Raw genomic sequence first — 17,508 nt, forward strand, 5'->3', positions numbered from 1 at the left:
TGTTTATTATCTATGTATAGTCACTTCACCCCTACCTACATGTACACTGCTGCTACTCTCTGTTTATATCTATGTATAGTCACTTTACCCCTTACCTACATGTACACTGCTACTACTCTTTGTTTATTATCTATACATAGTCACTTTACCCCTACCTACATGTACACTGCTACTACTCTTTGTTTATTATCTATACATAGTCACTTTACCCCTACCTACATGTACACTGCTGCTATCTCTGTTTATTATCTATACATAGTCACTTTACCCTACCTACATGTACACTGCTACTACTCTTTGTTTATTATCTATCATAGTCACTTTACCCCTACCTACAGTACACTGCTGCTACTCTCTGTTTATTATCTACATAGTCACTTCACCCCTACCTACATGTACACTGCTGCTACTCTCTGTTTATTATCTAGTATAGTCACTTTACCCCTACCTACATGTACACTGCTGCTAGTCACTGTTTTATTATCTATGTATAGTCCATTCAACCTACCTACATGTACACTGCTGCTACTCTCTGTTTATTATCTATACATAGTCACTTTACCCCTACCTACATGTACACTGCTGCTACTCTCTGTTTATTATCTATACATAGTCACTTTACCCCTACCTACATGTACACTGCTGCTACTCTCTGTTTATTATCTATGTATAGTCACTTTACCCCTACCTACATGTACACTGCTGCTACTCTCTGTTTATTATCTATGTATAGTCACTTTACCTACCTACATGTACACTGCTGCTACTCTCTGTTTATTATCTATACAGTCACTTTACCCCTACCTACATGTACACTGCTGCTACTCACTGTTTATTATCTATACATAGTCACTTTACCCCTACTAATGTACACTGCTGCTACTCTCTGTTTATTATCTATGTATAGTCACTTTACCCTCACCTACATGTACACTGCTGCTACTCTCTGTTTATTATCTATGTATAGTCACTTTACCCCTACCTACATGTACACTGCTGCTACTCTCTGTTATTATTATGTATAGTCACCTCACCCCTACCTACATGTACACTGCTGCTACTCTCTGTTTATATCTATGTATAGTCACTTTACCCTACCTACATGTACACTGCTGCTACTCACTGTTTATTATCTATACATAGTCACTTTACCCCTACCTACATGTACACTGCTGCTACTCTCTGTTTATTATCTATACATAGTCACTTTACCCCTACCTACATGTACACTACCGGTCAAACGTTTGGACACACCTATTCATTCAAGGGTTTTTCTTTATTTAAAGAATTTCTTTATTTTTCTATTTTCTACATTGTAAAATAATAGTGAAAACATAAACACTATGAAATAACACATATGGAATCATATAGTAAACATATATGTTAAACAAATCTTCTAATAGCCTTGATTTAAAAAAAAAAAATGATTTGATGAGAATATATTTTGAGTCAGGCGTTTTATCCAGTAGCAAGATTAAACCCTAGTCTATAGTGAGAGTCTTGAGTATAGTGAGCGCCTAGAGTATAGCGAGGGTCTCGAGTATAGCGAGGGTCTCGAGTATAGTGGGAGTCTAGAGTATAGTGGGAGTCTAGAGTATAGTGAGAGTCTAGTAGAGTATAGTGAGAGTCTAGTAGAGTATAGTGAGAGTCTAGTGAGAGTCTAGAGTATAGTGAGGGTCTAGTAGAGTATAGTGAGAGTCTAGTAGAGTATAGTGAGAGTCTAGTAGAGTATAGTGAGAGTCTAGTGAGAGTCTAGAGTATAGTGGGGGTCTAGTAGAGTATAGTGAGAGTATAGTGGGAGTCTAGAGTATAGTGAGGGTCTAGTAGAGTATAGTGAGGGTCTAGTAGAGTATAGTGAGGGTCTAGTAGAGTATAGTGAGAGTCTAGAGTATAGTGAGAGTCTAGAGTATAGTGAGAGTCTAGAGTATAGTGAGAGTCTCGTAGAGTATAGTGCGGTCTAAGTATAGTGAGGGTCTAGTAGAGTATAGTGAGAGTCTAGTGAGAGTCTAGCGGGAGTCTAGAGTATAGTGGGGGTCTGTAGAGTATAGTGAGAGTCTAGTAGTGAGGGTTAGAGTATAGCGAGGGTCTAGAGTATAGCGAGGGTCTAGAGTATAGCGAGGGTCTAGAGTATAGCGAGGGTCTAGAGTATAGCGGGAGTCTAGAGTCTAGCGAGAGTCTAGTAGAGTATAGCAGAGCTAGTAGAGTATAGTGAGAGTCTAGTAGAGTATAGTGAGAGTCTAGTAGAGTATAGTGAGAGTCTAGGGAGAGTCTAGTGAGAGTCTAGAGTCTAGTGAGGGTCTAGTAGAGTATAGTGAGAGTCTAGTGAGAGTCTAGTAGAGTATAGTGAGAGTCTAGTAGAGTATAGTGAGAGTCTAGTGAGAGTCTAGGAGAGTCTAGTGAGAGTCTAGAGTCTAGTGAGAGTCTAGTAGGTATAGTGAGAGTCTAGTAGAGTATAGTGAGGGTCTAGTAGAGTATAGTGAGAGTCTAGAGTATAGTGAGGGTCTAGTAGAGTATAGTGAGAGTCTAGTAGAGTATAGCGAGGGTCTAGAGTATAGCGAGGGTATCGAGTATAGCGAGGGTCTAGTAGAGTATAGCGAGAGTCTAGTATAGTGAGGGTCTAGAGTATAGCGAGGGTCTAGAGTATAGCGAGGGTCTAGAGTATAGCGAGGGTCTAGAGTATAGCGAGGGTCTAGAGTATAGCGAGGTCTAGAGTATAGCGAGGGTCTAGAGCAGGGGTGGGCAAACTTTTTGACTCGCGGGCCACAATGGGTTCTAAAATTTGACAGAGGGGCCGGGCCAGGAGCATTTGGAGGGAGTGTTTGGGCCGGATATACTAAAGCATTAAATGTAGTGTGTGCAAACCTCATAGCACAGTAAGAACACTACAACCCAATTTATTAACTGTCTTTCAAATGTGAAAAATAGCCCTTATCAGTTAATAAATTTGTCTCAAGGAATATGCAAGATATGGCATTTACATACTATTTCGCCGCCGTTCTTGTGTTGACTGCTTGCTAGCATAGTTTGCATGCTTCGTGGCAAAGTGACGGCTGATATTGTACTCTTTGAAAACCGCAACAGCTTCTTGGCATATCAGACATACAGCCGTTGATCGGACTTCAGTGAAGAAGTATTTGTTGTCCACTCCTTATTAAAACACTCGGCATTCGCTGTCCACTTTCCTTCTCTTTGGTCCGCTCATTTTCACAGAAGGGCTTAATGTGACGTGAAACGAAGTGAAAATTAAAGTGAAATAAAGAGAAATACGCGCCACTCCACAAACGGTCAATGTGTTTTGAGTGCGCCATCTATTGGGGAAACGTGGGCATTGCAGGGAAAGGGGAAAAAAAGGAGTTTTTACTATAATTTGGACAAGTTCGGCGGGCCGGTTAAAAAGCCTAACGGGCCGTAGTGGCCCGCGGGCCGTAGTTTGCCATGTCTGGTCTAGAGTATAGTGCCCTTGAGAAAGCTACTTAACCCTCATTTACTCCAGGGGTGCCGTACTACTATGACTGACCCTGTAAAACAACACCTATCATACTAATATGGCTGACCCTGTAAAAAACACCTATCATACTACTATGAATGACCCTGTAAAACAACACCTATCATACTACTATGACTGACCCTGTACAACAACACCTATCATACTACTATGAGTAGAGTATAGTGAGAGTATAGTGGGAGTCTAGAGTATAGTGGAGGGTCTAGGTAGGAGTTATCGTGAGGGTCTAGTAGAGTATAGTGAGGGTCTAGTAGAGTATAGTGAGAGTCTAGAGTATAGTGAGAGTCTAGAGTATAGTGAGAGTCTAGAGTATAGTGAGAGTCTAGTAGAGTATAGTGCAGGTCTAGAGTATAGTGAGGGTCTAGTAGAGTATAGTGAGAGTCTAGTGAGAGTCTAGCGGGAGTCTAGAGTATAGTGGGGGTCTAGTAGAGTATAGTGAGAGTCTAGTATAGTGAGGGTCTAGAGTATAGCGAGGGTCTAGAGTATAGCGAGGGTCTAGAGTATAGCGAGGGTCTAGAGTATAGCGAGGGTCTAGAGTATAGCGGGAGTCTAGAGTCTAGCGAGAGTCTAGTAGAGTATAGCGAGAGTCTAGTAGAGTATAGTGAGAGTCTAGTAGAGTATAGTGAGAGTCTAGTAGAGTATAGTGAGAGTCTAGTGAGAGTCTAGTGAGAGTCTAGAGTCTAGTGAGGGTCTAGTAGAGTATAGTGAGAGTCTAGTGAGAGTCTAGTAGAGTATAGTGAGAGTCTAGTGAGAGTCTAGTAGAGTATAGTGAGAGTCTAGTGAGAGTCTAGTGAGAGTCTAGAGTCTAGTGAGAGTCTAGTAGAGTATAGTGAGAGTCTAGTAGAGTATAGTGAGGGTCTAGTAGAGTATAGTGAGAGTCTAGAGTATAGTGAGGGTCTAGTAGAGTATAGTGAGAGTCTAGTAGAGTATAGCGAGGGTCTAGAGTATAGCGAGGGTCTAGAGTATAGCGAGGGTCTAGTAGAGTATAGCGAGAGTCTAGTATAGTGAGGGTCTAGAGTATAGCGAGGGTCTAGAGTATAGCGAGGGTCTAGAGTATAGCGAGGGTCTAGAGTATAGCGAGGGTCTAGAGTATAGCGAGGGTCTAGAGTATAGCGAGGGTCTAGAGCAGGGGTGGGCAAACTTTTTGACTCGCGGGCCACAATGGGTTCTAAAATTTGACAGAGGGGCCGGGCCAGGAGCATTTGGAGGGAGTGTTTGGGCCGGATATACTAAAGCATTAAATGTAGTGTGTGCAAACCTCATAGCACAGTAAGAACACTACAACCCAATTTATTAACTGTCTTTCAAATGTGAAAAATAGCCCTTATCAGTTAATAAATTTGTCTCAAGGAATATGCAAGATATGGCATTTACATACTATTTCGCCGCCCGTTCTTGTGTTGACTGCTTGCTAGCATAGTTTGCATGCTTCGTGGCAAAGTGACGGCTGATATTGTACTCTTTGAAAACCGCAACAGCTTCTTGGCATATCAGACATACAGCCGTTGATCGGACTTCAGTGAAGAAGTATTTTGTTGTCCACTCCTTATTAAACACTCGGCATTCGCTGTCCACTTTCCTTCTCTTTGGTCCGCTCATTTTCACAGAAGGGCTTAATGGTGACGTGAAACGAAGTGAAAATTAAAGTGAAATAAAGAGAAATACGCGCCACTCCAACAACGGTCAATGTGTTTTGAGTGCGCCATCTATTGGGGAAACGTGGGCATTGCAGGGAAAGGGGAAAAAAAGGAGGTTTTTACTATAATTTGGACAAGTTCGGCGGGCCGGATTAAAAAGCCTAACGGGCCGTATGTGGCCCGCGGGCCGTAGTTTGCCCATGTCTGGTCTAGAGTATAGTGCCCTTGAGAAAGCTACTTAACCCTCATTTACTCCAGGGGTGCCGTACTACTATGACTGACCCTGTAAAACAACACCTATCATACTAATATGGCTGACCCTGTAAAACAACACCTATCATACTACTATGAATGACCCTGTAAAACAACACCTATCATACTACTATGACTGACCCTGTACAACAACACCTATCATACTACTATGACTGACCCTGTAAAACAACACCTATCATACTACTATGACTGACCCTGTAAAACAACACCTATCATACTACTATGGCTGACCCTGTAAAACAACACCTATCATACTACTATGACTGACCCTGTAAAACAACACCTACCATACTACTATGACTGACCCTGTAAAACAACACCTATCATACTACTATGGCTGACCCTGTAAAACAACACCTATCATACTACTATGACTGACCCTGTAAAACAACACCTATCATACTACTATGACCCTGTAAAACAACACCTATCATACTACTATGACTGACCCTGTAAAACAACACCTATCATACTACTATGACTGACCCTGTAAAACAACACCTATCATACTACTATGGCCATGTAAAACAACACCTATCATACTACTATGACTGACCCTGTAAAACAACACCTATCACACCAGTATGGCTGACCCTGTACAACACCTATCATACTACTATGACTGACCCTGTAAAACAACACCTATCATACTACTATGGCTGACCCTGTACAACACCTATCATACTACTATGACTGACCCTGTAAAACAACACATTACACTGCACCTATCATACTACTATGACTGACCCTGTAAAACAACACCTATCATACTACTATGACTGACCCTGTAAAACAACACCTATCATACTACTATGACTGACCCTGTAAAACAACACCTATCATACTACTATGACCCTGTAAAACAACACATTACACTGCACCTATCATATTACTATGGCTGACCCTGTAAAACAACACCTATCATACTACTATGACTGACCCTGTAAAACAACACCTATCATACTACTATGACTGACCCTGTAAAACAACACCTATCATACTACTATGACTGACCCTGTACAACAACACCTATCATACTACTATGACTGACCCTGTACAACAACACCTATCATACTACTATGACTGACCCTGTACAACAACACCTATCATACTACTATGACTGACCCTGTAAAACAACACCTATCATACTACTATGGCTGACCCTGTAAAACAACACCTATCATACTACTATGACTGACCCTGTAAAACAACACCTATCATACTACTATGGCTGACCCTGTAAAACAACACCTATCGTACTACTATGGCTGACCCTGTACATCACCTATCATACTACTATGACCCTGTAAAACAACACCTATCATACTACTATGGCTGACCCTGTAAAACAACACAAGAAGCAGGTCTGCTTCTTTACATCAGTACTGTTACCATTAACCTCAGAAATAGGGTGCCTTTTGGGATGTAGGCTCTGGCTCCCTACCGGTCAGGCTCTGGCTCCCTACCGGTCGGGCTCTGGCTCCCTACCGGTCGGGCTCTGGCTCCCTACCGGTCAGGCTCTGGCTCCCTACCGGTCAGGCTCTGGCTCCCTACCGGTCAGGCTCTGGCTCCCTACCGGTCAGGCTCTGGCTCTCTACCGGTCAGGCTCTGGCTCCCTACCGGTCAGGCTCTGGCTCCCTACCGGTCAGGCTCTGGCTCCCTACTGGGCGGGCTCTGGCTCCCTACCGGTCAGGCTCTGGCTCCCTACCGGTCGGGCTCTGGCTCCCTACCGGTCGGGCTCTGGCTCCCTACCGGGCGGGCTCTGGCTCCCTACCGGTCGGGCTCTGGCTCCCTACCGGTCGGGCTCTGGCTCCCTACCGGTCGGGCTCTGGCTCTCTACCGGTCGGGCTCAGGCTCTGGCTCTCTACCGGTCGGGCTCAGGCTCTGGCTCCCTACCGGTCGGGCTCTGGCTCCCTACCGGGCAGGCTCTGGCTCCCTACCGGTCAGGCTCTGGCTCCCTACCGGGCGGGCTCTGGTTCCCTACCGGGCGGGCTCTGGTTCCCTACCGGGCGGGCTCTGGCTCCCTACCGGTCAGGCTCTGGCTCTCTACCGGTCAGGCTCTGGCTCTCTACCGGTCAGGCTCTGGCTCCCTACCGGTCAGGCTCTGGCTCTCTACCGGTCGGGCTCAGGCCCTGGCTCCCTACCGGTCAGGCTCTGTCTCTCTACCGGTCAGGCTCTGGCTCCCTACCGGGCGGGCTCTGGCTCTCTACCGGTCGGGCTCAGGCTCTGGCTCTCTACCGGTCGGGCTCAGGCTCTGGCTCTCTACCGGTCGGGCTCAGGCTCTGGCTCCCTACCGGGCAGTCTCTGGCTCCCTACCGGTCAGGCTCTGGCTCCCTACCGGTCAGGCTCTAGCTCCCTACCGGTCAGGCTCTGGCTCCCTACCGGTCAGGCTCTGGCTCTCTACCGGTCGGGCTCTGGCTCCCTACCGGTCGGGCTCTGGCTCCCTACCGGTCGGGCTCTGGCTCCCTACCGGTCGGGCTCTGGCTCCCTACCGGTCAGGCTCTGGCTCTCTACCGGTCAGGCTCTGGCTCTCTACCGGTCGGGCTCTGGCTCCCTACCGGTCAGGCTCTGGCTCCCTACCGGTCAGGCTCTGGCTCTCTACCGGTCAGGCTCTGGCTCTCTACCGGTCGGGCTCTGGCTCCCTACCGGTCAGGCTCTGGCTCCCTACCGGGCAGGCTCTGGCTCCCTACCGGTCGGGCTCTGGCTCTCTACCGGTCGGGCTCAGGCTCCCTACCGGTCGGGCTCTGGCTCCCTACCGGTCGGGCTCTGGCTCCCTACCGGTCGGGCTCTGGCTCCCTACCGGTCGGGCTCTGGCTCCCTACCGGTCGGGCTCTGGCTCTCTACCGGTCATGCTCAGGCTCTGGCTCTCTACCGGTCGGGCTCAGGCTCTGGCTCCCTACCGGTCGGGCTCTGGCTCCCTACCGGGCAGTCTCTGGCTCCCTACCGGGCAGTCTCTGGCTCCCTACCGGTCGGGCTCTGGCTCCCTACCGGTCGGGCTCTGGCTCTCTACCGGTCGGGCTCAGGCTCTGGCTCTCTACCGGTCGGGCTCAGGCTCTGGCTCTCTACCGGTCGGGCTCAGGCTCTGGCTCCCTACCGGTCAGGCTCTGGCTCCCTACCGGTCGGGCTCTGGCTCCCTACCGGTCGGGCTCTGGCTCTCTACCGGTCGGGCTCTGGCTCTCTACCGGTCGGGCTCAGGCTCTGGCTCTCTACCGGTCGGGCTCAGGCTCTGGCTCTCTACCGGTCGGGCTCAGGCTCTGGCTCCCTACCGGTCGGGCTCAGGCTCTGGCTCCCTACCGGTCGGGCTCTGGCTCCCTACCGGGCAGTCTCTGGCTCCCTACCGGGCAGTCTCTGGCTCCCTACCGGTCGGGCTCTGGCTCCCTACCGGGCGGGCTCTGGCTCCCTACCGGGCAGGCTCTGGCTCCCTACCGGTCGGGCTCTGGCTCCCTACCGGTCAGGCCCTGGCTCCCTACCGGTCAGGCCCTGGCTCCCTACCGGTCAGGCTCTGGCTCCCTACCGGTCAGGCCCTGGCTCCCTACCGGTCAGGCTCTGGCTCTCTACCGGTCGGGCTCAGGCTCTGGCTCCCTACCGGGCAGTCTCTGGCTCCCTACCGGTCAGGCCCTGGCTCCCTACCGGTCGGGCTCTGGCTCTCTACCGGTCGGGCTCTGGCTCTCTACCGGTCACGCTCTGGCTCTCTACCGGTCAGGCTCTGTCTCTCTACCGGTCAGGCTCTGGCTCCCTACCGGGCGGGCTCTGGCTCTCTACCGGTCGGGCTCAGGCTCTGGCTCTCTACCGGTCGGGCTCAGGCTCTGGCTCCCTACCGGTCAGTCTCTGGCTCCCTACCGGGCAGGCTCTGGCTCCCTACCGGGCAGGCTCTGGCTCCCTACCGGTCAGGCCCTGGCTCTCTACCGGTCGGGCTCAGGCTCTGGCTCTCTACCGGTCGGGCTCAGGCCCTGGCTCCCTACCGGTCAGGCTCTGGCTCCCTACCGGTCAGGCCCTGGCTCCCTACCGGTCAGGCTCTGGCTCCCTACCGGTCAGGCCCTGGCTCCCTACCGGTCAGGCCCTGGCTCCCTACCGGTCAGGCTCTGGCTCCCTACCGGTCAGGCCCTGGCTCCCTACCGGTCAGGCTCTGGCTCCCTACCGGTCAGGCTCTGGCTCCCTACCGGTCAGGCCCTGGCTCCCTACCGGTCAGGCCCTGGCTCTCTACCGGTCGGGCTCAGGCTCTGGCTCTCTACCGGTCGGGCTCAGGCCCTGGCTCTCTACCGGGCAGTCTCTGGCTCCCTACCGGTCGGGCTCTGGCTCCCTACCGGGCAGGCTCTGGCTCCCTACCGGTCAGGCCCTGGCTCCCTACCGGGCAGGCTCTGGCTCTCTACCGGTCGGGCTCTGGCTCCCCACCGGTCACGCTCTGGCTCTCTACCGGTCAGGCTCTGTCTCTCTACCGGTCAGGCTCTGGCTCTCCCATCATAATAGACCCACTAGTATCAGAAATAATTCTAAAATGCTTTGTGTTTTTTACATTGTGTGACACACTGGAGTTCACTGCTTTCTTCTGATTTAGAATAGGAGTGGTATAGCCAACATATTGGATGTTAGACAGTGCTGTCATGCACCATGTGGCCACACTCTCTCACACACACACGCACATACACACACACACACACACACACACACACACACACACACACACACACACACACACACACACACACACACACGCACACATACATACACAGGAAGGGAGGGAGCAGGTTTTAACGAGGGCCAGGAGTGAAGTCATATTTTTGTCTCTTTTTTTTAACCAGGAGCTTTGCTATAGATCATTTTCCCTCCAGGTCTACGCCATGCAGAGGGAGAGGGGATGGAGAGAGAACAAGGGAAAGGAAACAAAAAGAAAATATTCTTTAGAAAGCGAAAAGAAGCTTCAGAGAGTGCATGAGAAAGAGAGAGGGATAGGGAGGGATTAGAAAGTAGAGGTACAAAAAGATGGAGGGTTTCCACAAGTGAGATGTTCTGTTCTCACGGAGATACTACTACTCTTTGTGATATAAAGATGGGTGTTATAACAAAACAATTTATGAGTTAAAAGTGTTTCTGGAAAGATGCTGAATATCTGTTTGTGTATATCTGTAATATATCTGTAATATCTGTAATGTTTTTCCGATAGGCTACTTTGATTGTTGATCAGCCGTAAAAATACAATAAAACGTTGGAGAGTTAGCCGGTATGCATGTCGAGTCATTTGGTTTTTGATGACAAACCTTTTGTTTGCGGCTCCACATTTTTATATTTCACACTTTGCGTTCATGCATTTGTTAACCTCTAATTCCTCCCAAACCCGGATCCGGGAGCACCCCCATCAGTAAAAAAGCTGACTAGCATAGCCTAGCATAGCGTCACAAGTACATTTTTACAAAGTCGAAATGGCGCCCCCCTAGTGTCAAGAGGTTAATTAAAAGTTACTACTGTGAAGTGAACGTGTTTTTAAAGATAAGATTTAATGTTTAAAGACAAGCTAAAGAAATGTCAACACTTACTGTGTTTTAGTGATGGGAAGGCATGATACCAAATCTACCAGGCTTGATTCAAATGTACAAGTAGTCTGATCCAATACCACAGTGATTATCTTGATGCTACTTTCCAATAAATATCGAGGGTCTTATTCTGGTGACATGATCGATGCTTGGCTGCCGTTATAGGCTATATTCATAATCTATCTGTGGTTTAAAGCGCCCGTGCCAAGACCGTAGTGGGCACATTCACTATATAACGCATTTCATTTCAGACAAAACTATCAGTAGAGCTGAAAATTGAAATCCGTGTAACTTTTACGTGCACTACATCACCACGCACACACAGCCTTTTATCAAGCAAGTCAATTTGATGGAAACTCATCTATAGTGGGAAAATGTGCATGCTGATTTTAAAGAAATATATAATTTTAAATATGCGCATTGAAAATCTGTCGCCAATTGGTTAGAAACCTTGCTAGTGATGTAGTCAGCTTTGGACATCACACTACCGTCTGGCGGATGTAGGAACTGCTGGACAGAGACTGCCGACCCCTGCTGGAAGCTTTTAGTTTTTTATCGAAATGTTTCACCTTGTCAGGTGGAAAGATGGCTCAGGTCATAGACCCACATGGCAGAGGAATCTATCTGTAAATCGCAGCACCCTAGTATCGAATCTTGAGAGCCTATTTCGATTTGTTTTCCCCTCAGTGATTGTGAATGAAACAGCTGTTTTTGATAATATAAATATAAAATAAAAAAATATATAAAATTTAAAAAAGACATTTGAATACACATATATATATTTTTTTTGTCAAAGAGTTAAATATGTTTAATTCCTTAGTTCAACCCCCATTCAAAATTGTCAGGCACTTGCCACGTGATAAATGACGGATTTCAAAACTTTGACCTCTACTGGACACCACTTACAAACAAACAAACAAATGATCCTACTCTCGCTTGACAAGTGTCAGCCTGTAAAGCAGCGGTGAATAGGACTCTTGACCTGGAGGTACAGGATCCAGTTCCTGTTTTTAGATCATAAAAACAAAATGATATGCACCTCCAGAAATTGCAGCCCAAAATAAATGCTTGACAGAGTTCAACAGACAAATATCAACATCAACTGTTCAGAGGAGACTGCGTGAATCAGTCCTTCACGGTCGAATTGCTGCAAGGAAACCACTACTAAAGGACACCGATAAGAAGACACTTGCTTGGGCCAAGAAACACGAGCAGTTAGACCAGTGGAAATCTGTCCTTTGGTGTGATGAGTCCAAATTTGAGATTTTTGGTTCCAACTGCCGTGTCTTTGTGACGCAGAGTAGGTGAACGGATGATCTCCGCATGTGTAGTTCCCACCATGAAGCATGGAGGGGGTGGTGTGATTGAGCTTTGCTGGTGACACAGTCAGTGATTTATTTTGAATTCAAGGCACACTTAACCAGCATGGTTACCACAGCATTCTGCAGCGATACGCCGTCCCATCTGGTTTGCGCTTAGTCCCGCTATCATTTGTTTTTCAATAGGACAATGACCCAACACACCTCCAGGCTGTGTAAGGGCTATTTGACCAAGGAGAGTGATGGAGTGCTGTATCAGATGGCCTGGCCTCCACAATTATCTGACAACCCAATTCAGATGGTTTGGGATGAGTTGGACCGCAGAGTGAAGGAAAAGCAGCCAACAAGTCCTCAGCATATGTGGGAACTCCTTCAAGACTGTTGGAAAAGTATTCCTCATGAAGCTGGTTGAGAGAATGCCAAGCGTGTGCAAAGCTGTCATCAAAGCAAAGGGTGGCTACTTTGAAGAATCTCAAATATATAAATAATATTTTGATTTATTTAACACACTTTTTTGGTTACTACATGATTCCATATGTGTTGTTTCATAGTTTTGATGTCTTCACTATTATAATTTTTTAAATTCGGAGTATTTATAAACATAGACTGATCTGTTTTTTTTCTTTCTTTAACATCCTAAATCTCAACGGTGCGTCCGTCTTTTGTAAATGTGTACGCTTGAGGTGAAAAGTAGGTCACCTCCATATTATGCTCGTTCCAAAGTTAACATTACCAGGTGATCGATGACGTCCGAAGCTTTGCTTGATAAGTGCACTAACTTATGTTGCTCTTCGTCCTGTTTAGTTTGGACTTTGAGTTTATTGATTCTTGCACACATGGATAAAACCGAAGAAATGCAGAATTTACATTAGTTTAATAAAGAAATCACTTAGAAAAAAAGAATAATGCTTAAAATACATGGTGTAATAGAATACAGTACACTACAGGATATATTTTTATGGTGGAAACAAATCTAAAAATGTGCTTTTTAAAAATACTTTTGAGGGAATACATTTAAGAGCTAGAGTTGTTGTAAAGTCTGACAGCAGTGGGTGGAGTTGAGTTTCTCAGGTGATTTGTACGGGCAGTGGTACAGGACAGGTTGTGGCTACATCTCAGGTGATTCGTACAGGCAGTGGTACAGGACAGGTTGTGGCTACATCTCAGGTGATTCGTACGGGCAGTGGTACAGGACAGGTTGTGGCTACATCTCAGGTGATTCGTTCGGGGAATGTGGTACAGGACAGGTTGTGGCTACATCTCAGGTGATTCGTACGGGCAGTGGTACAGGACAGGTTGTGGCTACATCTCAGGTGATTCGTACGGGCAGTGATACAGGACAGGTTGTGGCTACATCTCAGGTGATTCGTACAGGCAGTGGTACAGGACAGGTTGTGGCTACATCTCAGGTGATTCGTACGGGCAGTGATACAGGACAGGTTGTGGCTACATCTCAGGTGATTCGTACAGGCAGTGGTACAGGACAGGTTGTGGCTACATCACAGGTGATTCGTTCGGGCAGTGATACAGGACAGGTTGTGGCTACATCTCAGGTGATTCGTACGGGCAGTGGTACAGGACAGGTTGTGGCTACATCTCAGGTGATTCGTACGGGCAGTGATACAGGACAGGTTGTGGCTACATCTCAGGTGATTTGTTCCAACAGTGGTACAGGACAGGTTGTGGCTACATCTCAGGTGATTTGTTCCAACAGTGGTACAGGACAGGTTGTGGCTACATCTCAGGTGATTCGTACGGGCAGTGATACAGGACAGGTTGTGGCTACATCTCAGGTGATTTGTTCCAACAGTGGTACAGGACAGGTTGTGGCTACATCTCAGGTGATTTGTTCCAACAGTGGTACAGGACAGGTTGTGGCTACATCTCAGGTGATTTGTTCCAACAGTGGTACAGGACAGGTTGTGGCTACATCTCAGGTGATTCGTACGGGCAGTGATACAGGACAGGTTGTGGCTACATCTCAGGTGATTTGTTCCAACAGTGGTACAGGACAGGTTGTGGCTACATCTCAGGTGATTTGTTCCAACAGTGGTACAGGACAGGTTGTGGCTACATCTCAGGTGATTCGTACGGGCAGTGGTACAGGACAGGTTGTGGCTACATCTCAGGTGATTTGTTCCAACAGTGGTACAGGACAGGTTGTGGCTACATCTCAGGTGATTTGTTCCAACAGTGGTACAGGACAGGTTGTGGCTACATCTCAGGTGATTCGTACGGGCAGTGATACAGGACAGGTTGTGGCTACATCTCAGGTGATTTGTTCCGACAGTGATACAGGGTGGTGATGCAGTGATACAAGACAGTGTTGCATCGATGCAGGGCGGTGATGCAGGACAGTGATGCAGGGCAGTGATGCAGGGCAGTGATGCGGCGATGCAGGGCGGCGATGCAGGGCGGCGATACAGGGCGGCGATGCAGGGCGGCGATGCAGGGCAGTGATGCGACGATGCAGGGCGGCGAAACAGGGCGGCGATAGAGGGCGGCGATGCAGGGCAGTGATGCGGCGATGCAGGGCGGCGATGCAGGGCGGCGATGCAGGGCGGCAATGCAGGGCAGTGATGCGGCGATGCAGGGCGGCGATACAGGGCGGCGATGCCGGGCGGCAATACAGGGCAGTGATGCGGCGATGCAGGGCGGCGATACAGGGCGGCGATGCAGGGCGGCGATGCAGGGCGGCAATACAGGGCGGTGATGCGGCGATGCAGGGCGGCGATACAGGGCGGCGATGCAGGGCAGTGATGCGGCGATGCAGGGCGGCGATACAGGGCGGCGATGCAGGGCGGCAATACAGGGCAGTGATGCGGTGATGCAGGGCGGCGATACAGGGCGGCGATGGAGGGCAGTGATGCGGCGATGCAGGGCGGCGATGCAGGGCGGCAATACAGGGCAGTGGTGCGGCGAAGCAGGGCGGCGGCGATACAGGGTAGTGGTGCGGCGGTGCGGCGAAGCAGGGCGGCGATGCAGGGTAGTGGTGCGGCGGTGCGGCGAAGCAGGGCGGCGATGCAGGGCGGCGATACAGGGTAGTGGTGCGGCGATGCAGTATTAAGATGCAGGGCGGCGATGCAGGGCGGCGATGCAGTGATGCAGTGTTACAGGACAGTGATGCGGCGATACAGGGCGATGTTAGTGATACAGGGCGGCGTTACGGGGCGGCGATGTGTTACAGGGCGGCGATGTGGCGATACAGGGCGGTGATACAGGACAGGTTGTGGCTGTTTTCTCAGGAGCTTGCTGGTGGTTTAGTACTTAATAAATATTCTAAATACTTTTGGTGCCGATTTGTTATCAATTTTGCAAATACATGCCCACATATTGGGCAGAAAAACACAATATCAATGTCTGGCATCTCCTTGCTAGGCCTACATCCAGACTACTTCACATTTAGGAGAATGTAGCCTATATATTTATAGTACAGAAATCGAATACTATATATGTTATTCTATATGCAGTATGTGTAGTAGAAACATTAAATAAATCATTATCTTTTGTTTCATAGATGGTTGGGACAACTTCTCTCACCCGTACAAGAAGAAAGAGTTTGGAAAATGGGAACTGTGTCTGCCCCCCAAGCATGACAAGTCACCAGCCATCGAACACAACACCAAACTCAAGGTAAGCGTACAGTAATGTTATATACACTGCTCAAAAAAATAAAGGGAACACTTAAACAACACAATGTAACTCCAAGTCAATCACACTTCTGTGAAATCAAACTGTCCACTTAGGAAGCAACACTGATTGACAATACATTTCACATGCTGTTGTGCAAATGGAATAGACAAAAGGTGGAAATTATAGGCAATTAGCAAGACACCCCCAATAAAGGAGTGGTTCTGCAGGTGGTGACCACAGACCACTTCTCAGTTCCTATGCTTCCTGGCTGATGTTTTGGTCACTTTTGAATGCTGGCGGTGCTTTCACTCTAGTGGTAGCATGAGACGGAGTCTACAACCCACACAAGTGGCTCAGGTAGTGCAGCTCATCCAGGATGGCACATCAATGCGAGCTGTGGCAAGAAGGTTTGCTGTGTCTGTCAGCATAGTGTCCAGAGCATGGAGGCGCTACCAGGAGACAGGCCAGTACATCAGGAGACGTGGAGGAGGCCGTAGGAGGGCAACAACCCAGCAGCAGGACCGCTACCTCCGCCTTTGTGCAAGGAGGTGCACTGCCAGAGCCCTGCAAAATGACCTCCAGCAGGCCACAAATGTGCATGTGTCTGCTCAAACGGTCAGAAACAGACTCCATGAGGGTGGTATTAGGGCCCGACGTCCACAGGTGGGGGCTGTGCTTACAGCCCAACACCGTGCAGGACGTTTGGCATTTGCCAGAGAACACCAAGATTGGCAAATTCGCCACTGGCGCCCTGTGCTCTTCACAGATGAAAGCAGGTTCACACTGAGCACATGTGACAGACGTGACAGAGTCTGGAGACGCCGTGGAGAACGTTCTGCTGCCTGCAACATCCTCCAGCATGACCGGTTTGGCGGTGGGTCAGTCATGGTGTGGGGTGGCATTTCTTTGGGGGGCCGCACAGCCATACATCTGCTCGCCAGAGGTAGCCTGACTGCCATTAGGTACCGAGATGAGATCCTCAGACCCCTTGTGAGACCATATGCTGGTGCGGTTGGCCCTGGGTTCCTCCTAATGCAAGACAATGCTAGACCTCATGTGGCTGGAGTGTGTCAGCAGTTCCTGCAAGAGGAAGGCATTGATGCTATGGACCGCCCGTTCCCCAGACCTGAATCCAATTGAGCACATCTGGGACATCATGTCTCGCTCCATCCACCAACGCCACGTTGCACCACAGACTGTCCAGGAGTTGGCGGATGCTTTAGTCCAGGTCTGGGAGGAGATCCCTCAGGAGACCATCCGCCACCTCATCAGGAGCATGCCCAGGCGTTGTAGCGAGGTCATACAGGCACGTGGAGGCCACACACACTACTGAGCCTCATTTCGACTTGTTTTAAGGACATTACATCAAAGTTGGATCAGCCTGTAGCGTGGTTTTCCACTTTAATTTTGAGTGTGACTCTAAATCCAGACCTCCATGGGTTGATAAATTTGATTTCCATTGATAATTTTTGTGTGATTTTGTTGTCAGCACATTCAACTATGTAAAGAAAAAAGTATTTAATAAGAATATTTCATTCATTCAGATCTAGGATGTGTTATTTTAGTGTTCCCTTTATTTTTTTGAGCAGTGTATATTATCCAGCTAGGCCTAC

At 48.6% G+C, this 17,508-nt stretch overlaps 1 protein-coding gene across 1 annotated transcript in view; it reads left to right on the forward strand.

Annotated features, from left to right (window-relative positions):
- The window catches only part of LOC120038131 (1,4-alpha-glucan-branching enzyme-like), a 128,591-nt gene that overhangs the window by 59,200 nt on the left and 51,883 nt on the right, over positions 1-17,508 (forward strand). Inside the window, exon 3 of the mRNA XM_038984026.1 lies at positions 15,780-15,895. Coding sequence (XP_038839954.1) covers positions 15,780-15,895 — 116 coding nt within the window. The remainder of the gene's footprint in view (positions 1-15,779; positions 15,896-17,508) is intronic.

The sequence above is a fragment of the Salvelinus namaycush genome, unplaced genomic scaffold, assembly GCF_016432855.1.
Source record: "Salvelinus namaycush isolate Seneca unplaced genomic scaffold, SaNama_1.0 Scaffold209, whole genome shotgun sequence".
NCBI classification, from domain to species: domain Eukaryota; kingdom Metazoa; phylum Chordata; class Actinopteri; order Salmoniformes; family Salmonidae; genus Salvelinus; species Salvelinus namaycush.